Below are 23,458 nucleotides of genomic sequence, written 5' to 3' on the forward strand. Positions count from 1 at the left end.
TACTTTTTGTGTGTTGTCTGTCCAGGAAGTCCGATACTCACTAAGTTCGTATTTTGTTCGCTAAGCTACTGTGCTGAACTCCAATAAATGCATTTCGGAAGTCAAGGAACACCGCATCAACTTTATCGTCGATGTCTACGGCGCTGTGTCATTCATAGACGAACATAACGAGATGTGTTTCACACGATCTCTGTTTCGTAATACAGCTACTCGTTTCTGATGGTCTTGCCTGTATGCCACCTGCATTGTGGCGCTAGGGTATGATATTACCTGCAGTGACGCAACGCTGGTGATGGTGCGGTTTCAGTGCAGGCAGCGGACGGCCAGCATCGCCAGCAGCGGAGACCCCAGCAGCAGCGCGGCGCCAGACGGCTGCGACTGGCGCCAGTCACCTGCGCAAAGACACACCACACCACTGCTGGCAGCGTCACACGTCGCCAACACGGCACAATTTGCAAAGTATGTCAATGCACAACGTAAAAGTTGAAGTTGTGCAGGAAGGCTACAGTAAACATCCCACTCAATATCGCGCAGTTTCTTCAGATTCTGTATTTCAGAGCCGAAATATTAAAAATCAGGTGTTTTGAATCATCCTTTTTGTATTAGATTATTAGATATAAATTAAGGCAGAACAATGTGAGAAACAAGCGTTAATACGTTAATTGACGTATGAGTGGTTTCAAATGGAACCACTGTGCATGAAATGTCATTACTATTGGTGGCAAGATACAATGCTGTTCCTTTGTGGATAGGCATAGGGCTACTTGACAGAGAGTACCCATTTAATTCTGTGAGGTTCTTTCTTTGTGCTACAGTGTGCACAGTGTCTTGAGGCTCCATGTATTGGTAGATGCTTTTGCTTTGTTATATGTTTCTCAACTGGAACAACAATTTTACATATTTTTTGCTAATGGTTCGAATGATGTACTTGGACGTCCAGGACTTTCTGATTATTCTGGAATACTATTTGTTGTTATAGCACACTGCCCTAAATCTAGATAATTGTCTTCAGCTAACACATCTGTCAATGTCTGAGTCGGCAACAAAAAAAAAAAAAAAAAAAAAAAAAAAAAAATCACTTCCAAAAGGCACCCGAAAATTTTCCTTTATTCTGCGAGAGTGCATTGTCTGAAACTGGAAATACAACAATATGTCACAGCTAGTCATGTTGCCTTAGATCCACAGTGGTTTCAAAAGGAACCACGATATTAACAACGAAAATAAATACATAAATTTAATTATTATCGCAATATACAGGATATAAAATTGAGCAGGACAGATTTTGCACCTAATCCATACACAAAACATGTGTTATAGTGACGAATTGAATCATAATTTGAAAACAAAGACAATCGTGCAGCCATTGCCAAAATGGCTCCTACGTTTGCTCATCTAAAGGCTAAGATTTGAAACATATGACGTAGTTCTAGCTCCAGCTGCTAGTGGGTAGCACATATTGGAGACATATACGGATGTAGCTACTGTGAATAATAAGAAACGAGCAAATCCTAGGTGGCTGTTTGATCTTCACGAAACAACCCGAAAGATGAATAACACTGAAGCATGTCACTCACAATCAGTGCTACGTATACCAAGTATATCGGAAAAGAGACTTCACTTTCAGCATATAGTGTCCCACCGAAAGATGGCATACGTTGATGCTTTGAAAGTGCGTAGATTTCTCCAGTCTGTACGTAACTAAAATACTAATATACAGGGCGTTCGGAAATTCCCGTTACAAATTTCTCAGACTTGTAGAGAGGACAGAGCTCATAACATTTTATATAGGAACCTGTGTCCGGAAGCGTTTCGTTTCCGTTCTAGGACAGTTTAAATTCAGATATGAAACTCATCTACCCTTGCTTGAGGAATTGGATTAGGCTTGACACCGTAAAATTATTAGGTAACAATCCGAAAGGAAACAAACGAAACATCCATTTATTACTTAAGCACAATTGTTTGTGTTAACCCTTAAACATTATGTGTTTCAATTATTCTAAAACAGAAAAGAACCCAGCATACCATACGTACTGAACGTTATGTTTAAATGTTAATACAAACAAATGTGCTTAAATGATAAATGAATGTTTCCTTTTATATTGTTACGTAGTAATTTTACTGCGTCACACATGATTCAATGCCTTAAGCAGAATTAGATGAGTTAAACAACTGAATTGAAACCATCGTAGAACGGAAATGGTACGTTTCTGGACATGGCTTCCTAATCAAAATGTTATGTACTCACTCCCCTCTACAAGTCCTAGAAGCCTGTAACGGGAATTTCCGAACACATGTAGCAACATTACCTGTTGTAACACCGTAATTGATACTGTAAATATTTGTACTGATTAATTCTGTTCAGTGTCAAGTATGTATTTTTCACTATATAATATCTTTGACCTATTGTAATGAAGTGGAAAGTTGTGTAAAATGCTTTCGCTTTACTATTTAAATTCTTTGTATTAATTAGAGGAAAATGTTATATAATTATGTGGCTTTTGTGTTGACATGTTATGTACTTAAATATTAAGATTTTTTAAAAAGATATTTATTTACAGATATATACAAGCTGGTTCATACCTAGGGACTTGCAGTGAATAAAATGAAAAGTTACAGTATTTCCCATTTGCAACGGAAGTGAGTTGGCACGCGCCAAAAAGTGGTTGGCGCGGGCTAAAAGGTGGCTGTGGAGCTCAGTCTGGGCGCCAAGTGAGAGAGCCCAGTCAGTCGGCAGCTAGCCACTGGACAAGTCTGGTCTGAGCAGCAATATAGTGAACTGCGCAAGTGCCGAGGATGGCATCCAGTACATGGATTAATACGGAAAGGCCTCGGATGTGTGCACGGCTATAAAATTGGGCTTTATCAATGGAAAAGGCTCTAATGTTGGAAATGTCGTCGCCAAGAAGAAGACAATAGAGCCAATTACATCCAGAGGAGAGACCAGAAGCCGTTATGCACTCGCCACCGATATTGTGCAATCACTTTGGCAGTTATAAGAGGTCAGTACATTTAAGTGTTGTTTAATTTGCAATAATCAGGCAAATTATGTGAAACTTGTGTCCGATCCTTGATTTGGTTTCTCTCACGATACCTCTTAGGATCCACTCCACATAAATACTGACATCCGACAATCGTCTGTTTTAAAAACTGATGAAAATGAATATTTGTTTATTTGCGTAATTCTGAATGCAAAAAGATATATAGAAATACTGTGGGTTTCATTGAAATCAAGGGAGGTTGTTAACATTGCATTTCTGAAAACCTCCATAATGTTTGATTTGCTTTAATTCAAAGTATTTGTTCTTCAAAGATTAACTGCATTTAATTCTGTCAGTGACAATTGCTGGTTGTGCTAATGGCAAAAAGAAGCACGTTATTTTGAGGTTAGTTAGAGTAAAATGCATTTAAAGTCACACTTGAGATCCTGTATAAAAGATCACCGGCATTAACTGTTTTAAAAGTCCTGCAAGGTGAGTGAAATTTGTGAAAGAGTAATACCTAAATTTTCATCTTACAAATGGTCTCAGAAAAGTGTGTTTAGTTTGCTTTATGGTATTGGACAGTTTAAGGGTCCCCAATTTTGAGTTACTTAAAATGAATAAACCTGCTTGAATAATGAATATAATAACTGCAGTTGAAATTAATTTTGAATTTTGTGTATTTTGTGTGATGAAATTTGGAAAGCCAGTTTGAGAGTCCCTAACAACAATTTTGTTTATTGAAGAAAAAGTTATTGTAATTGCCCTTATCCATAAAAATAGAAACAATATTTCTTCTAGTTGAAAATGCACGATATTACTTCTTAATGAGTGTAAAAATCCTATTGCAAGTGACTTTTAATTATGTTTGCATTATTTGGAAAGTAACTGTTGGAATAGGACTAAGGCCATGTACATTTCTACATAGTTTGATTTTTTACTTTCATAACTTTTGGTGATCACATAATTCATATATAACAAAGTAATTACTATTGGGAAGAAATATGCTGTTAACTGTTTCTGTGAGAACTTGCATATACTATTTATAACTGCTGGTGTTCACTGTATCACTTATCTGATTAGAGTAGAGTTTCATTGCATTTCTCTGGGGAAGAAGTAATGCTAGCTTTCCTTTACCAAAATTCAATACAGATTCTTTAAAAGTACTGTTTATATTACTATGACTAATTAGGCTGGCGACCGTATTTTATTTAGGTAAACTTGCCTACTTAAGATATTTTCCAAATTTCAATCTTTAGCTATCTGGTTTCTACTGTTATATTAAATTCAGGTTCGATAATCCAAATCCATTAGGTAACTCACGGTCAGTTTACTTAAATTCTCCCAGGGTGTAACATTTACTACTGCAACGTAATGACATATTGGTAATACACGTTGTGTCAGCATAACAAACGGCGCAGTATAGTGTTGTATTTGGCTTTTCCCGTTATAGTACTATCTATTGAGCAGTAAGTGTTGTACTGTATCACTTTATATATTTTTTAAGAAACCGGTTCTGCAAAATTTAACGAACTGGAGTTTAGAGGTTTTCATTGCCTAACATCGATATGTAAATGAAAATCAATTGCTCCTTTTCAAGCTCACCCCGAAAAGCGTTGTGTATGCATTACATTTCAGTCATTGTTCCACTGATTTGTATTTTGGGTGAAGGACATACAATACTCGTTCTACCATTCAGATCACAATAATAACTAGATTCGAAAGCTAAGATTTTTATTTTTTATTTTTAAGAACACAAATGTAAATCTGACTGTTGAATAACTTCCTCTTAATTTTTTTTTTCGAGCACGTGCACCTCCTACAGGCACAACTTCTCAAAGTCTCAGATGGTCTCTAAGACGCATATCCTAAGAGCTACCAGCTCTGCTTCGTCTTCGATGCTGTGGAAGTAATTTGGTCTAGTGCAAGCTCTCTGCTTCACATATTTTGAGAAGTGTTAGTATGGACAAAAATAGAAAAAGATGTCCAGTAAACATGTGCTCTGAAACGCACACCTTAAGAGCTATGAGCACTTCTTCATCTTCGCTACTGTGAAGCACATCTCTTCTATGGAGCAAGTGCGCATAGCTCTTGAGGTATGCGTTTTTAGAGCCCATGTTTACTAGTTTTTTTAAATTCTAGTGTGGTGTACCTTCAGCTGCATGCGTTGACTCCATTAATTATGATACACGATCTGTACCGAGGAGACTTTAAAGCCTAACACAGTTTCCTTTTCAGAATCCTCTAAGACAAGTTCTTCTGCGAAAGGGCATACTTTATAACGACGTCAGGGGTGAATCGTAGTCATACAGAGGCAAAATAATACTTTAGATAATTAGTCCTGTCTATGATACTCTGAATGAGCAACTGGAGAAAATTTATCAGACATTTACGAAAATGAGCAGCAAGGCGATTATAAGCTGATTCTTCAATAACAATGACTTGGCTGACTGTCAGATGGGTGTGTGTGTTTCAATACAATTGCCTGGCTAACGGTGTCATAAGACACCATCCTCAAATTCTTTCATTTTTTTTTTTTGGCACTAAGAGGGGGGGGGGGGGGGGCAATTTAAGGTAGACTGTTCGTGGTTTACACGGTTCTCTGGTAATTGGTAGTCCATCACGAAACGAACGGCGATAAATTCATGGGAGATGTGTTTTCTTGCTGTTAACGACACCAGTTCTGCGTGTGCTATTCGTTTTGCCTGTCGCCGCTGTGTATGGTGTAGCCGCTGAAAAAAAAACAACATAGGATAACTTAAGCTTTTGTTGTTACTGATGTCGTATTTGGATCATTTGTGCTAAAGTATATTGAAAGAGACAGATAATGTGTAACATGTTTAGGAGCAGTTGAGTGATATTGTAGCCCAGAGATTTTTTTGTATACGCAAAACGAATTTGGTTTACAAACCTGAAGAAAGCTACTGTAGACATTGTTTTCGGATAGTTCCGAAAGGGTAGATTATCGAACGGAAGAAAAAAAAATGTACCTTATTTCGGAGTGTTTATATGTAGAGGACTTAGTCTCGAAATAGCCGAGAGATCAGAGTGTCTTTCCGCTTGCACACAAGCGTTTGTGCGCGGCCCACGTGCCATTTGGAATGCGATCGACCGTTCCTGGTGTATTCCTGACGCGCGTGGTTTGCCAGTATCTATTCAAGAAGAGAAGGCCTTCGGTAGTAGACGTTTGCGAGGGAGTGGTCAATTGACACGCTCACCGAAGATCAATAGGTTGAAGGCGAGACTCTGTGTGGTTAGCTGTCCATGCCCTACTCAATGATTCTCAGCATCCGGAACTTAAGACCAGAAAAAGAGGGGCCAAACATCGTTTTACTGGAAGTTAAATGTTTTACTTATGCTCGAAGTATGTAGGTAGCTGAAATCCGTAAAGTTATTTTCGAACGAATTATGAATTGTCTGTTCTGCATGTAGAAAATGGAAAAGGATATTTTTATTGTCAAATTGATCTTAATCCAAAAGGAGCTTCTATATAAAGTTAATTTCTAAAAGCAGACGAAGGACTAATTGATCCGTAAAAGTTACTTAAGTATTGCCAACTATTGTGAAGTGAGATATGCGGAAGGTTCAAGAGGGTACAGGCAAGGTCGACGGCGGAACTAATTAAAAACCAAAAAAAGCTATTTCTGCAGAGAAGCCTGCGGGATTCAAATTTGTATTTTCATTTGAAGTGACATCCTAGTGCTGTTATTTTGATAATGTTTCCTATTTATTTGATAGGAATGGGATAGACAGTAATTGACTGATATTGGATTTACAAATTTCTAGTTTTGCGAGGTTCATCGTGTGCAGAGTCCCATGTAGATTTTGCTCTAATAGTTGCCTCTCCTATGTATTTTCAGTTCATCATCTTCTTTTGTAGAGACATGAGGAAAGTTTCCAACCGATTTCTCATACACAAACAACAGTTCACCGGCGTTGCCTGGTGAAACGTTGTTGTGATGCCTCGTGTAAGGAGGAGAAATGCGTAACATCACGTTTCCGACTTTGATAAAGGTCGGATTGTAGCCTATCACGATTGCGGTTTATCGTATAGCGACATTACTGTGTAAAACAGAATGAAGTCCCAGGAAGCCTTTACGGGTCAAACGCAAACTTAGTGTTGAGGTTAAAGTGTGGGCAAGTGACGGACTGTTCTTGTAGGAAATGGGGATGGGTTTCGGGCGGATATGTTGCAGCCATGTGTTAGGTGTTGGAACTACTCCTGTCTATAGATCATTAACGGCTGTACAAGAAAGCGACGTAAAAAACATCGGATACTCTGTTTCGGCTATGTTCTGCAAATATTCGTGTCACCCGAGATTTCAAACAACGCCTAAACCGCTGTCATGACAAGACGACGGTATAACTGCCCGTAAACAATCTGATAACCAAACAATGTTGTATTCACGAAAGCCACTTTGTTACCTGTTGTATGCAACTGAGCAGAATCACAGACTATCATTTCTAGAAATAAGTGAGAATTTTGAAATTAAAAAAATTCTACCACAGATTCTTGCTCGCGTTGGTCGAAATCCAATGACTGTTAGCAGAATATGGAATCGGTAGGTTCAGGAGGGTAATACGGAACGCCGTGCTGGGTGCCAACGGCCTCGTATCACTAGCAGTCGAGATGAGAGGCATCTTATCCGCATGGCTATAACGGATCGTGCAGCCACGTCTCGATCCCTGAGTCAACAGATGGGGGCGTTTGCAAGACAACAACCATCTGCACGAACAGTTCGACGACGTTTGCAACAGCATGGACTATCAGCTCAGAGACCATGGCTGCGATTACCCTTGACGCTGCATCACAGACAGGAGCGCCTGCGATAGTGTACTCAACGACGAACCTGAGCGCACGAATGGCAAAACATCATTTTTTCGGATAATCGAGGTTCTGTTCATCTACATCTACATTTATACTCCGCAAGTCACCCAACGGTGTGTGGCGGAGGGCACTTTACGTGCCACTGTCATTACCTCCCCTTCCTGTTCCAATCGCGTATGGTTCGCGGGAAGAACGACTGCCGGAAAGCCTCCGTGCGCGCTCGAATCTCTCTAATTTTATATTCGTGATCTCCTCGGGAGGTATAAGTAGGGGGAAGCAATATATTCGATACCTCATCCAGAAACGCACGCTCTCGAAACCTGCCGAGCAAGCTACACCGCGATGCAGAGCGCCTCTCTTGCAGAGTCTGCCACTTGAGTTTGTTAAACATCTCCGTAACGCTATCACGGTTACCAAATAACCCTGTGACGAAACGCGCCGCTCTTCTTTGGATCTTGTCTACCCCCTCCGCCAACCCGATCTGGTACGGATCCCACACTGATGAGCAATACTCAAGTATAGGTCGAACGAGTGTTTTGTAAGCCACCTCCTTTGTTGATGGACGACATTTTCTAAGGACTCTCCCAATGAATCTCAACCTGGTACTCGCCTTACCAACAATTAATTTTATGTGATCATTCCACTTCAAATCGTTCCGCACGCATACTCCCAGATATTTTACAGAAGTAACTGCTACCAGTGTTTGTTCCGCTATCATATAATCATACAATAAAGGATCCTTCTTTCTATGTATTCGCAATACATTACATTTGTCTATGTTAAGGGTCAGTTGCCACTCCCTGCACCAAGTGCCTATCCGCTACAGATCTTCCTGCATTTCGCTACAATTTTCAAATGCTGCAACTTCTCTGTATACTACAGCATCATCCGCGAAAATCCGCATGGAACTTTCGACACTATCTACTAGGTCATTTATATATATTGTGAAAAGCAATGGTCCCATAACACTCCCCTGTGGCACGCCAGAGGTTACTTTAACGTCTGTAGACGTCTCTCCATTGATAACAACATGCTGTGTTCAGTTTGCTAAAAACTCTTCAATCCAGCCACACAGCTGGTCTGATATTCCGTAGGCTCTTACTTGTTTATCAGGCGACAGTGTGGAACTGTATGGAACGCCTTCCGGAAGTCAAGAAAAATAGCATCTACCTGGGACCGTGTATCTAATATTTTCTGGGTCTCATGAACAAATAAAGCGAGTTGGGTCTCACACGATCGCTGTTTCCGGAATCCGTGTTGATTCCTACATAGTAGATTCTGGGTTTCCAAAAATGACATGATACTCGAGCAAAAAACATGTTCTAAAATTCTATAACAGATCGACGTCAGAGATATAGGTCTACAGTTTTGCGCATCTGCTCGACGACCCTTCTTGAAGACTGGGACTACCTGTGCTCTTTTCCAATCATTTGGAACCCTCCGTTCCTCTAGAGACTTGCGGTACACGGCTGTTAGAAGGGGGGCAAGTTCTTTCGCGTACTCTGTGTAGAATCGAATTGGTATCCCGTCAGGTCCAGTGGACTTTCCTCTATTGAGTGATTCCAGTTGCTTTTCTATTCCTTGGACACTTATTTCGATGTCAGCCATTATTTCGTTTGTGCGAGGATTTAGAGAAGGAACTGCAGTGCGGTCTTCCTCTGTGAAACAGCTTTGGAAAAAGGTGTTTAGTATTTCAGCTTTACGCGTGTCATCCTCTGTTTCAATGCCATCATCATCCCGGAGTGTCTGGATACGCTGTTTCGAGCCACTTACTGATTTAACGTAAGACCAGAACTTCCTAGGATTTTCTGTAAAGTCGGTACGTAGAATTTTACTTTCGAATTCACTGAACGCTTCACGCATAGCCCTCCTTACGCTAACTTGGACATCGTTTAGCTTCTGTTTGTCTGAGAGGTTTTGGCTGCGTTTAAACTTGGAGTGAAGCTCTCTTTGCTTTCGCAGTATTTTTCTAACTTTGTTGTTGTACCACGGTGGGTTTTTCCCGTTCCTCACAGTTTTACTCGGCACGTACCTGTCTAAAACGCATTTTACGATTGCCTTGAGCTTTTTCCATAAACACTCAACATTGTCAGTGTCGGAACAGAAATTTTCGTTTTGATCTGTTAGGTAGTCTGAAATCTGCCTTCTATTACTCTTGCTAAACAGATAAACCTTCCTCCGTTTTTTTATATTCCTATGAACTTCCATATTGAGGGATGCTGCAACAGCCTTATGATCACTGATTCCCTGTTCTGCACATACAGAGTCGAAAAGTTCGGGTCTGTTTCTTATCAGTAGGTCCAAGATGTTATCTCCACGAGTCGGTTCTCTGTTTAATTGCTCGAGGTAATTTTCGGATAGTGCACTCAGTATAATGTCACTCAATGCTCTGTCCCTACCACCCGTCCTAAACATCTGAGTGTCCCAGTCTATATCTGGTAAATTGAAATCTTCACCTAAGACTATAACATGCTGAGAAAATTTATGTGAAATGTATTCCAAATTTTCTCTCAGTTGTTCTGCCACTAATGCTGATGAGTCGGGAGGTCGGTAAAAGGAGCCAATTATTAACCTAGCTTGGTTGTTGAGTGTAACCTCCACCCATAATAATTCACAGGAACTATCCACTTCTACTTCACTACAGGATAAACTACTACTAACAGCGACGAACACTCCACCACCGGTTGCATGCAATCTATCCTTTCTAAACACCGTCTGTACCTTTGTAAAAATTTCGGCAGAATTTATCTCTGGCTTCAGCCAGATTTCTGTACCTATGACAATTTCAGCTTCGGTGCTTTCTATCAGCGCTTGAAGTTCCGGTACTTTACCAACGCAGCTTCGACAGTTTACAATTACAATACCGATTGCTGCTTGGTCCCCGCATGTCCTGGCTTTTCCCTGCACCCATTGAGTCTGTTGCCCTTTCTGTACTTGCCCAAGGCCATCTAACCTAAAAAACCGCCCAGCCCACGCCACACAACCCCTGCTACCCGTGTAGCCGCTTGTTGCGTGTGGTGGACTCCTGACCTATCCAGCGGAATCCGAAACCCCACCACCCTATGGCGCAAGTCGAGGAATCTGCAGCCCACACGGTAGCAGAACTGTCTCAGCCTCTGATTCAGACCCTCCACTCGGCTCTGTACCAAAGGTCCGCAGTCAGTCCTGTCGACGATGCTGCAGATGGTGAGCTCTGCTTTCATCCCGCTAGCGAGACTGGCAGTCTTCACCAAATCAGATAGCCGCCGGAAGCCAGAGAGGATTTCCTCCGATCCATAGCGACACACATCATTGGTGCCGACATGAGCGACCACCTGCAGATGGGTGCACCCTGTACCCTTCATGGCATCCGGAAGGACCCTTTCTACATCTGGAATGACTCCCCCCGGTATGCACACGTAGTGCACATTGGTTTTCTTCCCCTCTCTTGCTGCCATATCCCTAAGGGGCCCCAGCCCGCGTCTCGTGGTCGTGCGGTAGCGTTCTTGCTTCCCACGCCCGGGTTCCCGGGTTCGATTCCCGGCGGGGTCAGGGATTTTCTCTGCCTCGTGATGGCTGGGTGTTGTGTGCTGTCCTTAGTTTAGTTAGGTTTAAGTAGTTCTAAGTTCTAGGGGACTTATGACCACAGCAGTTGAGTCCCATAGTGCTCAGAGCCATTTTTGAACCTAAGGGGCCCCATTACGCGCCTGACGTTGGAGCTCCCAACTATCAGTAAGCCCACCCCGTGCGACCGCCCGGATCTTGCAGACTGAGGGGCAACCTCTGGAACAGGACAAGCAGCCATGTCAGGTCGAAGATCAGAATCAGCATGAGACAGAGCCTGAAACCGGTTCGTCAGACAAACTGGAGAGGCCTTCCGTTCAGCCCTCCGGAATGTCTTTCGCCCCCTGCCACACCTTGAGACGACCTCCCACTCTACCACAGGTGAGGGATCAGCCTCAATGCGGGCAGTATCCCGGGCAACCACAGTCGTAGTCCGATCGGGGGATGCGTGGGACGAGCTGGCCGTACCCGACAAACGCCCATCCGGACCCCCACAGTGATGCCCATTGGCAACAGTCTCAAGCTGTGTGAGCGAAGCCAACACTGCCTGAAGCTGAGAGCGAAGGGATGCCAGCTCAGCCTGCATCCGAACACAGCAGTTGCAGCATCATGATGGTCGCATCCGTGTTTGGCGACATCGCGGTAAACGCACGTTGGAAGCGTATATTCGCCATCGCAATACTGGCGTATCACTCGGCGTGATGGTATGGGATGCCATTGGTTACACATCTCGGTCACCTCTTGTTCGCATTGACAGCACTTTGAACAGTGGACGTTACATTTCAGATGTGTTACGACCCGTGGCTCTACCCTTCATTCGATCCCTGCGAAACCCTACATTTCAGCAGGATAATGCACGACCGCATGTTGCAGATCCTGTGCGGGCCTTTCTGGATACAGAAAATGTTCGACTGCTGCCCTGGCTAGCACGTTCTCTAGACCTCTCACCAATTGAAAACGTCTGGTCAATGATGGCCGAGCAACTGGCTCGTCACAATACGCCAGTCACTACTCTTGATGAACTGTGGTATCGTGTTGAAGCTGCATGGGCAGCTGTACCTGTACACGCCATCCAAGCTCTGTTTGACTCAATGCCCAGGCATATCAAGGCCGTTATTACGGCCAGAGGTGGTTGTTCAGGGTACTGATTTCTCAGGATCTATGCACCCAAATTGCGTGAAAATGTAATCACATGTCAGTTCTAGTATAATATATTTGTCCAATGACTACCCGTTTATCATCTGCATTTCTTCGTGGTGTAGCAATTTAAATGGCTAGTAGTGTATGATGCCAGTACAAGAAAAAAGGAAAGGCACGTTTTTACTATCAATGCCAATTGCCATACGAAGATTTTAGCAGCATTCTTACACACGTTCTTAAAAGTTTTAATTTAGTGCATAACAGAGTATACTTCATAACTAATGCTTTATTTTTATCAAATGTGTTGGTGGCTAAGAGGCTTAGTGCCAGACTACCATCCAAATGATCTCGTGTTACATCCTCATTCAACTCCTCCTTTTTCTCTCAGTTATCACTTCCTTCACCTATATTAGCCATCTGTTGATAGGAAAAAAATATTTGGGCTTATGAGTACTTTAATATATCCAGTTTACAAATCCAACATTTTTTAAAATTTACAAGCTGACTTTTTGTTGCGGTTTATTCACGTTCACAGTGAAAATTACACTACCCAACAATTAATGTGTTTTTGGATAAAAAATGGTTTATTCTTGTGTGTTTCTACCTGCTGAATTACAAGACCACCATTAAAATGGATGATTAGCTCTTGCTTTAGAGACACGATGACATTTCATTTTTTCCTGATGTAGATTTTTAATTTAAGGGTAATTGTGTTGGAATTGTGCCACTTGTTAAATGACGTTTTGCTGTACTGCCGCATACTTCAGGTTGTAAACATTATTACTCTTCCTGTGACTGAATTTCGTGTTGGTTATGTTATAATTAGTTCAGAATTTCTGATTTTATATTGCTTCTGAAGTGTAAAATTTATTAAATCAAAGCCGGCCGGGGTGGCCAAGCGGTTAAAGGTGCTACAGTCTGGAACCGCGTGACCGCTACGGTCGCAGGTTCGAATCCTGCCTCGGGCATGGATGTGTGTGCTGTCCTTAGGTTAGTTAGGTTCAAGTAGTTCTAAGTTCTAGGGGACTGATGACCTTAGAAGTTAAGTCCCATAGTGCTCAGAGCCATTTGAACCATTTTTCTTAAATCAAAATATCACGAAAATACATAAAATCAGTGAATAATTTTTGTTGTATTTGTGGTAAAATAACATTTTCTTTAGAGAAACAGTCTGATGCCTGTTGTAAATACTGCATATCAGTATCATTTTGGTATTATTGTAGTGGACCAGGATAAGTCATGGACTTGGCATGCCTGTTGCAACTCTTGTTCAATTACACTATGAGGATGGGTGAAAAATAAAAATGGCTTAGCGGGAGCCTACAAATCATACAGATAACTCTATTTCCGCTTGACTCCATCTGTAAAGGTAGAATTGTCAGTGAAGAAAAGAGCAAAACAGTTCTTTACCCTACTCTTCCATCTGCTATTCGTCCTTTTCCATCGCATGATTATGAGCTTGAAGTATGTAATGACAAAAGTGTGGAAGATGGTAAAGCTAACAAATCTTACATTTTCTATGAGTCTGATTTTGACGAAACAGACGATAAACGGCACAGACTGAGTCAAGTGGAATTTGGTGATCTCATTTGAGGTCTTGATCGGTCGAAGGAAAAGGCAGAATTTCTAGGATACAGACTACAATGTGATGTTAGGGTCTCGCAGACATCGTCATAGGGACCTGAATCCATTTTTGAGGAGAAAAACAGTTTTTTTGTCTGATGTGACGATAATGACCTGATGATATATTTGAATTTACATATGATACAATTGATTGTAGGCTATTCACAGACTCTTAGAAGCTTAGATGGATGGCTGTATAGCTTCGCAACGGAAATCATCTTCCTTCTATTCCTGTCAGTCACGAAGTTCACATGAAGAAGAATTTTGCCAACAGGGCAGTCGTTCTCGAGTTAGTCAAATATGCTAAACACAAGTGCAAAATCTGTGGCGATCTAAGAGCCATCGCTGTACTCTTTGGAATGCAGCTGATGTAGACTATACGTATGCTACGGAATTCACTTGACGCAAGTCAAAGGACAAGGATCATATAAAGCCACCACACGAATATATTGAAACTTCACCAACTGTGAGCTATTTTTCCGTCAATTTATAACTCTTAGAACGTAGATGTCTATAAAAAATGTCAAATCGACCGTGAATGTTGTTGCTATATGTAATTAAAATGTATCTTTTTCTCTTAATCCAGTAAAGTAAACAACATCCACCTGTTGTATATCACAGAAACTAAAGTAACAAAAGTTTTTTCTTTGTCGTATCCCTTTTTCTCAACCAAAATTGAATAAGATTTATCTCAAAAGTAAATGAAACCTAAAAAAATTTGTTTTGTTCAGCAGCGTTATTGGTACTGATAGTGAAGGGCAAGGAATATAAATCTAACAATGTCTACTTTGCTAGTTCGCGTAATACGGATAGTCACTTACACTGAAGCACCAAAGAAACTGCTATAGGCAGGCGTGTTCAAATACAGATATACGTAAACAGGCATAATACGGCGCTGCTGACGACAACGCCTATACAAGACGAGTACCTGGCGCAGTTGTTAGATCTGTTGCTGCTGCTACAATGGCAGGTTATCAAGATTTAAGTGAGTTTGAACGTGGTGCTATAGTCTGCGCACGAGCGTAGGAACACAGCATCTCCGAGGTAGCCATGAAGGGGGGATTTTCCCTACGATCATTTCACGAGTGTACCATGAATATTAGGAATCCGGTAAAACATCAAAACACCGATATCGCTGCGGCCGAAAAAAGATCCTGCAAGAACTGGGCCAACGACGACTGAAGAGACTCGTTCAACGTGATAGAAGAGCAAACCTTCCGCAAACTGCTGCGGATTTCAATGCTGGGCCATCAACAAGCTGTCAGCGTGCGAACCATTCAACGAAAGATCATCGATATGGCTCTTCCCAGCCGAAGGCCCACTCGTGTGCCCTCGATGACACGAAGCTTTACGCCTCGCCTGGGCCCTTCAACACCGACATTGAACTGTTGATGAATAGAAACATGTCGCCTGGTAGGGCGAGTCTCGTTTAAAATTGAATTGAGCGAATGGACGTGTACGGGTATGGAGACAACCTCATGAATCCATGGACCCTGCATACGAGCAGGGAACTGTTCAAGCTGGTGGAAGCTCTGTAATGGTGTGGGGCGTGTGGAGCTGGAGTGATATGGGATCCATGATATGTCGAGATACGACTCTGATAGGTGACACGTACGTAAGCATTCCTGTCTGATCACCTGTATCCATTCGTGTCCATTGTGGATTCCGACTGACTTGGGCAATTCCATCAGGACAATGCGACACCCCAAATGTCCAGAACTGCTTCAGAATGGCTCCAGGAACACTCTTTGGAGTTTAAACACTCCAGCTGGCCACCAAACTCCCCAGACATGAACATTATTGAGCATATCTGGGAAGCCTTGCAATGTGCTGTTCAGAAGAGATCTCCACTCCCTCCTACTCTTGCAGGTGTATGGACAGCCCTGCAGGATTGATGGCTTCAATTTCCTCCAGCACTACTTCAGACATTAGTCGAGTCCATGCTACGTCGTATTACGGTACTTCTGCGTGCTGGCGGCTGACCTACACGATATTAGGCAGATGTACCAGTTTCTCTGGCTCTTCAGTGTTTTCTTACGCGTTATTAATACTGTGACAGAGTAGAAATCGGAGCTTTTTTTTCGAAAATCAGTTAGTGTAAAAATGTTTTTGTGACATCTCATATTTTAGAGTGTGTCAATGTCAATGATTTTTAGAGAACGTTATTAGATTTGCAATAGTTCATTGAAAGTATATTATGTGGGGACAAAAAAAGGATTGGTGGAAGTTAAGGAATTCTACTACCTAGGCAGCAAAATAACCCATGATGGGCGGAGCAAAGAGGACGTAAAAAGGAGACTGCACGGGGAAAAAGGAGATGCCTGGGCAAGAGAAGTCTACTAGTATCAAACGCAGGCCTTAATTTGACGAAGAAATATCTGAGCATGTACGTATGGAACACAACATTGTATGATAGTGAAACATGCACAATGGGAAAATTGGAAAAGAACGGAATCGAATTATTTGAGATGTGTTTCTACACAAGAAAATTAGATCGACCGATAACTTAGAGAATGAGGAGCTGTTCCGCAAGATCGCCGAGGAAAAGAATACATGGAAAACACTGAAAAGAAGAAGCGACAGGTTGATACGACCTGTGTTAAGACATCACGGAATAACTTCCATAGCGCTTGAGGGAGCTGTAAAGGATAAAAACTGTAGAGGAAGACAGAGATCGGAATACGAGTGTTATGTTTTAAGTAAGGGCCGTTTTTATTTTAAAAAAAAGATACAAATACTTTTGTAAAAAAACTTTTATTTTCTGATTCTACACACTTTTACCTATTTTTCTACATAGTTGCCTTGTTTATTTAAGCAGTTGTCATACCGTACAACTAAGTTTTTAATTCCCTCTTCAAAGAATTCGGCCGCCTGCTCCGACAGCCAAGAGTTCACGTCCACTTTCACTTCATCGTTGTCATTGAAGCGCTGCCCGCCAAGATTGTGTTTCAAGTACTGGAAAAGGTGAAAATCGCTAGGAGCAAGGTCGGGACTGTATGGTGCATGGTCCAAAACTTCCCAACCAAAAGAATCAATCAAATCCCGAGTCTTTTGAGAGGTGTGAGGCCTAGCGTTATCGTGCAGGAGCAAAACTCCTTTTGTCAGCATGCCGCGCCTTTTGTTTTGAATTGCTCTGCTGAGCTTCTTTAGAGTTGCACAGTAGGCATCTGAGTTGATTGTCGTTCCTCGGGGCATAAAGTCCACTAGCAGAACACCGCGCCGGTCCCAGAACACTGTTCCCATAATCTTGCGCTTTGACAGCGTCTGTTTGGGGATACCCATGTTTCATCTCCAGTGATAATTTGACTCAACATGTCACCCCCTTCTTCCTCGTTACGAATCAAAAAGTCCAATGAAGTGGCAAATCTCTTCCCTTTGTGGTCCTCTGTGAGGAACCTGGGTACCCACCGAGAAGACAGTTTCTTAAAGTTTAGGTTTTCAGACACAATTTTGTACAAAACCGATCTTGAAACTTGTGGAAATTCCAAAGAAAGAGTGGAAATTGTGAATCTCCTGTCCTCACGAATCTTTGTTTTGACTGCAGCCACCAAATCATCAGTGATCACAGAGGGCCGGCCTGAGCGTTCTTCGTCATGGACGTTTTGACGGCCATTTTTAAACTCTCTAACCCATTGACGCACTTTACCTTCACTCATTGCATTCAAGCCATAAACTTCTGTTAACTGACGATGAATTTCTGCAGCTGATAGGCTTCTGGCGGTCAAAAAACGTAGGGGCGATTCAATAATCGTAAACATTATAAAGTAGCACAGCGATGCGTACACGTCAGCTACAGAGCTGCAACTTGCATCAGTGTGAACGGGAAGGATGCCGGCAAGTGGCGCGGTGGCTTGTTGCGGCGTCCGCGCGAACTACGGGATTATACGCGCGAACGGCCCTTACTTAAAAAAACAACCCTCTTACATCCAGCAAATAACTGAGGTTGCGGATGCTAGTCTGAGACGAAGAGGTTGGCACAGGAATGGAATTCTTGGTGGGCCACATCAAAACAGTCAGGAGACCGGTAAGGGAAGAAAACAAATGATGTTAGTAGAAGATGTGGCCAGAGCACTGCAGGAGGGGTCGAGCAATGGTTTGCAAGCATGAAATACATGGTGAACTGCTCTAACTTTGGATATGCCTGCGAGTACTATACATTAAATTCTGCGAAACATCCTGCCTTGATATCCACACAATTTACTCGTGTTCAGGAGTTGCTTCATGCGGAACTGCCAGTAAGACAAAGATTTGAACTAGAATTTCTTGCTCGCATGGAAGTTGTAATATGCTTATGTAGGAGGATTGGACGGCTGCGTGTAACTGGTATGAGATGAATTGGTTTGTGTGGCTGGCCGTTAGTGGGCCAGGGGCTGAGTGCAAGGCATGGCTGATTCAGCTGAGACATCAGTCGGATGCTTAAGAGGACAGACAATGCACTAGAAATGGCGGAGTGTCAGACAAGATGAAAAATGGCTTCTTGCAGCGCTTAGAGGTTCGACAATAAATCACAGTCAAATAATAAATCAAATCTGAAAACGTCTGCGATCTCCGAAAAATGAGGCACATCTTACGACACAACAATATTTTCGATTTCTTTACAACTACAGAAGTTAACGTTTTAGAGTGACTAAACATTTTACACTGAACCTCAGACTTAATAACTTTTAAACACTTTATGCGATTTCAACAAATGATATCTCAGATGATATCATTGATCTATAGATACCGTCCCTGAAATATACGTATCTATGATACATCTATTTTATTTCTTGATTTATTACGTTTTTTATGTCGTTTCGTTACGCAAATTTCTGTCAGATCGTCATATTCTCCACAGTAACATAGCATCAGATATGAATGCAGTACGTCGTGTCGTACTTGTTTACTTATTTAATTAATATGTCACTATTTTGCCAGATATTTATTTAACTATTGATTAAATTGCTAATACAAAATCACGGTAATTTAAAAAGTGTTCAATCGCACGTCTTAGCTGATATATAAATAATAGTTTAAACTATATTTAACGACATTCTGTTGTCATCTAACGTGAGTGCACTTGCGCTAGAATGCTGGCTTATTTATTTATGAACAAACCTTTATTTGTAATTATTGTGAACGATCTGAATGTGACCAAATCTATACAACAAAAAATGGCTCTGAGCACTATGGGACTTAACTGCTGAGGTCATCAGTCCCCTAGAACATAGAACTACTTAAACCTAACCAACCTAAGGACATCACACACATCCATGCCCGAGGCAGGATTCGAACCTGCGACCGTAGCGGTCGCGCGGTTCCAGACAATAGCGCCTATAACCGCTCGGCCACTTCAGCCGGCAATCTATACGACATTTCTTTATTTCAGTATTGTTGTATTATATTAGTTTAGTGGCGAAAGTTGTCAAATTGTGTCAAATAATGTCTGTAGATAATAAGAACGATGTAATTTTGGTGGGGATGGCCTTGAGGCAATGAAGAAGCAAGTAGTGGTGGAACTTAAATGGAGTCAAGTGGAGACAGACCTTTTTCGAGAGGTGCACCAGAGGGAATGATACGGGGCGCTTTTCGTTGAGATATTGAAGACGACACTTTTACATTTGTGCTTGAAGAAAGTAGGCATGCCCGTGGTAACGAGTGGTATTTGATCGTGTTGGTAATACATTCTGGGTGGGGACAGCCGCTACAAGACTCTTTTTCCAATTACGCTACGGAAATGAAACCAGACACTGGGAGTGCGCAGTTGGACGGCTATGGGACACATCGTACATCTAGATACAACTCTGACAGGTGACACATACGTAAGCACCCTGTCTGCTCACCTGCGATCATTCATGTCCACTGGGCATTCCGATGGACTTGGGCAATTCCATCAAGACTATGCGACACCCAACACGTCCAGAATTGCTACAGAGTGGCTCCAGGAACACTTTTCTCAGTTGAAACACTTCCGCTGGCCAGCATACTCCCCAGACATGAACATTATTGAGCATATCTGGGATGGCTTGCAACGTGCTGTTCAGAAGAGATCTCCACACTCTCGTACTGTTACGGATTTATGGACAGCTCTGCAGGATTCGTGGTGTCAGTTCCCTCCAGCACTACTTCAGACAGTAGTCGAGCCCACGCCACGTCGTGTTGCGGCATTTCTCCGAGCTCGCAGGGGCCCTACACGATATTAGGCAGGTGTACCACTTTCTTTGGCTCTTCAGCGTATGTTTGTTAGAAACTGCAGTCATTTGCTTTCACGAAGTCCGATAACATTTCTGAATACAATTCTTGTGAAAGGAAACTTCATTTCTTTTTCACGGTCATACCAAGTGAATTATTTCCAAGATAACTGTGGGCCGTAGCTCCGCAGCTACATTCTTCAGTTTTAACGCAAATGAAATTTAACTGCATTATTGATCATTCTTGATGTTTTTTCTTTTCTTTTTTATTCTACTAAGAATAAATCAGAGATATATCGTGGCCAGTTTCTTCGTAACGCTACCAGTGAACACAGAATTTCAACAAATAATTTTACACAATAGGCAATGCTTCTGATAGCAGTTTCTGAATTTAAAGTAAATTTTACTATAGCTATAGGAGGTAATGTTGTTCCGGTAGACCTGACAACATCTCTGGATGTATTCTCTTGAAAGGACGAGGGATCGAGAATAAAGGTGCTTGTGAATCCACACCACGCGGTTGGTTGGTTGGTTGTTTTAGGGAAGGAGACCAGACAGCGAGTCATCGGTCTAATCGGATTAGAGAAGGATGGGGAAGGAAGTCGGCCGTGCCCTTTCAAAGGAACCATCGCGGCATTTGCCTGGAGCGATTTAGGGAAATCACGGAAAACCTAAATCAGGATGGCCGGACGCGGGATTGAACCGTCGTCCTCCCGAATACGAGTCCAGTGTCTAACCACTGCGCCACCTCGCTCGGTGACACTACACGGTCACACACGGCGAATGGGATGGCGCTTCGTGAACAACACGCAGTTTATCATACCCCAATTTCGGTAGTTATGTGTGTTCACTGCACCTTGTAGTGTAAAATGTGCCTCATCAATCCACAGAATATTGTCCGGCCACATGCGTAGACTTCCATCGGTGTCAGAAACAAGCAGCTGTAGCACATTGTCTGTTGATTACGAATTCTCAGTTACTGCACCGTATGGATCTAATACTGGTACCAGTATAAAACAGGCAGCAAAGCTTTCCATACTGTTGATTAGGGACGGACAATTCTCGTGATACGGCACGAGCAGTATCATTAAACGCGACATGTGTTCCATGGCCAGTTAATACATTACTGGCCATAAAAAATGCTACACCAAGAAGAAAAGCAGATATTAAGCGGGTATTAATTGGACAAATATGTTATACTAGAACTGACATGTGATTACATTTTCACGCAATTTGGGTGCATAGATCCTGAGAAATCAGTACCCAGAACAACCACCTCTGGCCGTAATAACGGCGTTGATACGCCTGGGCATTGAGTCAAACAGAGCTTGGATGGCGTGTACAGGTACAGCAGCCCACGCAGCTTCAACACGATACCACAGTTCATCAAGAGTAGTGACTGGCGTATTGTGACGAGCCAGTTGCTCGGCCATCATTGACCAGACGTTTTCAATTGGTGAGAGATCTGGAGAATGTGCTGGCCAGGGCAGCAGTCGAACATTTTCTGTATCCAGACAGGTCTGTACAGTACCTGCAACATGCGGTCGTGCATTATCCTGCTGAAATGTAGGGTTTTGCAGGGATTGAATGAAGGGTAGAGCCACGGGTCGTAACACATCTGAAATGTAACGTCCACCGTTCAAAGTCCGTCAATGCGAACAAGAGGTGAGCGAGACGTGTAACCGATGGCACCCCATACCATCACGCCGGGTGATACGCCGGTATGGCGATGACGAATACACGCTTCCAATGTGCGTTCACCACGATGTCGCCAAACACGGATGCGACCATCATGATGCTGTAAACAGAACCTGGATTCATCCGAAAAAATTATTTTTTACCATTCGTGCACCCAGGGTAGCCGCAGCCCTGGTCTCCGAGCTGATAGTCTATTCTGCTGCAAACGTCGTCGAACTTGTTGTCTTGCAAACGTCCCCATCTGTTGACTAAGGGATCGCGACGTGGCTGCAAGATCCGTTACAGCCATGCGGATAAGAGGCCTGCCATCTCGACTGCTAGTGATACGAGGCCGTTGGGATCCAGCACGTCGTTCCGTATTACCCTCCTGAACCTACCGATTCCATATTCTGCTAACAGTCATTGGATCTCGACCAACGCGATCAGGAATGTCCGACCTTTATCAAAGTCGGAAACGTGATGGTGCGCATTTCTCCTAGTTACAAGAGGCATCACAACAACGTTTCACCAGGCAACGCCGGTGAACTGCTTTTTGTGCATGAGAAATCGGTTGGAAACTTTTCTCATGTCAGCATGTTGTAGGTGTCGCCACCGGCGCCAACCTTGTGTGAATGCTCTGAAAAGCTAATCATTTGCATATCACAGCATCTTCTTTCTGTCAGTTAAATTTCACGTCTGTAGCAATTTTAATAGCCAGTAGTGTAGCAACAACAACCTCGCCAATAACTTCCACTGGGATAGGAAGCCATCTTCTTCCAGGTGGTACACCAAGCTCACCAGGGTTTTCTAAATTCATTATCAGCTTATTTAAGCTATTTAATGACTTCGTGCTTCTCCTCAGACCTTTCAGTCAGCGATACTTTGTCAGTGCAGCACTGTAACTCGTACAGCGTCAAATTTGCATCTGTTGGCCACATGTGTAGCGATGAGGGTTGCCCAGGAAATGATGCATCGCCTTTTTTTCAACAATTTTTTATTGAACATAATGAGAATTCCACACACGAAAGAATGATGTTTTATTTCTGCAGCTCTATCCTGTTGTATCGCCTTCCTCCAGCGCGAAACAAGGGCGTGTATGACCTGTCGGTACCAACCCTTGTCCCGGTGGCGCAGCCAACGCCTCACTGTGTGAATCACCTCCTTATCGACCTCAAAATGTCTTCCACGAATGGCATCTTGTAATGGCCCAAACAAGTGGAAGTCGGAGGGGGCTGGGTCAGGGATGTCAGGTGCGACAGCCGTGGATGGTCTCCCCGACCATCGTGGAGCTCCGCCGAACCGCCTTCTGATGACCTCACCCTCCGTGCCCAGCGATTAACTGTACTTCTGTCGACAGCAGGTTCTCCATAGACTTTGCACAAGCATTTGTGAATATTCCCCACAGTTTATTTCTCAGCAATGAGAAATTAAATGGCGGCACTTTGCTTGTAACGTACATCACCTACAGACATCATTTTGAAACTGTCCTGCAGCTACAC

The 23,458-nt window shown here is 42.7% G+C and overlaps 1 protein-coding gene across 1 annotated transcript in view; it reads right to left on the reverse strand.

The window, feature by feature from the left end:
• The window catches only part of LOC124545053 (lachesin-like), a 394,440-nt gene that overhangs the window by 59,580 nt on the left and 311,402 nt on the right, over positions 1–23,458 (reverse strand). Inside the window, exon 8 of the mRNA XM_047123847.1 lies at positions 271–392. Coding sequence (XP_046979803.1) covers positions 304–392 — 89 coding nt within the window. The 3' untranslated portion in view covers positions 271–303. The remainder of the gene's footprint in view (positions 1–270; positions 393–23,458) is intronic.

Source organism: Schistocerca americana, chromosome 1 (assembly GCF_021461395.2).
Source record: "Schistocerca americana isolate TAMUIC-IGC-003095 chromosome 1, iqSchAmer2.1, whole genome shotgun sequence".
Classification (NCBI taxonomy): Eukaryota; Metazoa; Arthropoda; class Insecta; order Orthoptera; family Acrididae; genus Schistocerca; species Schistocerca americana.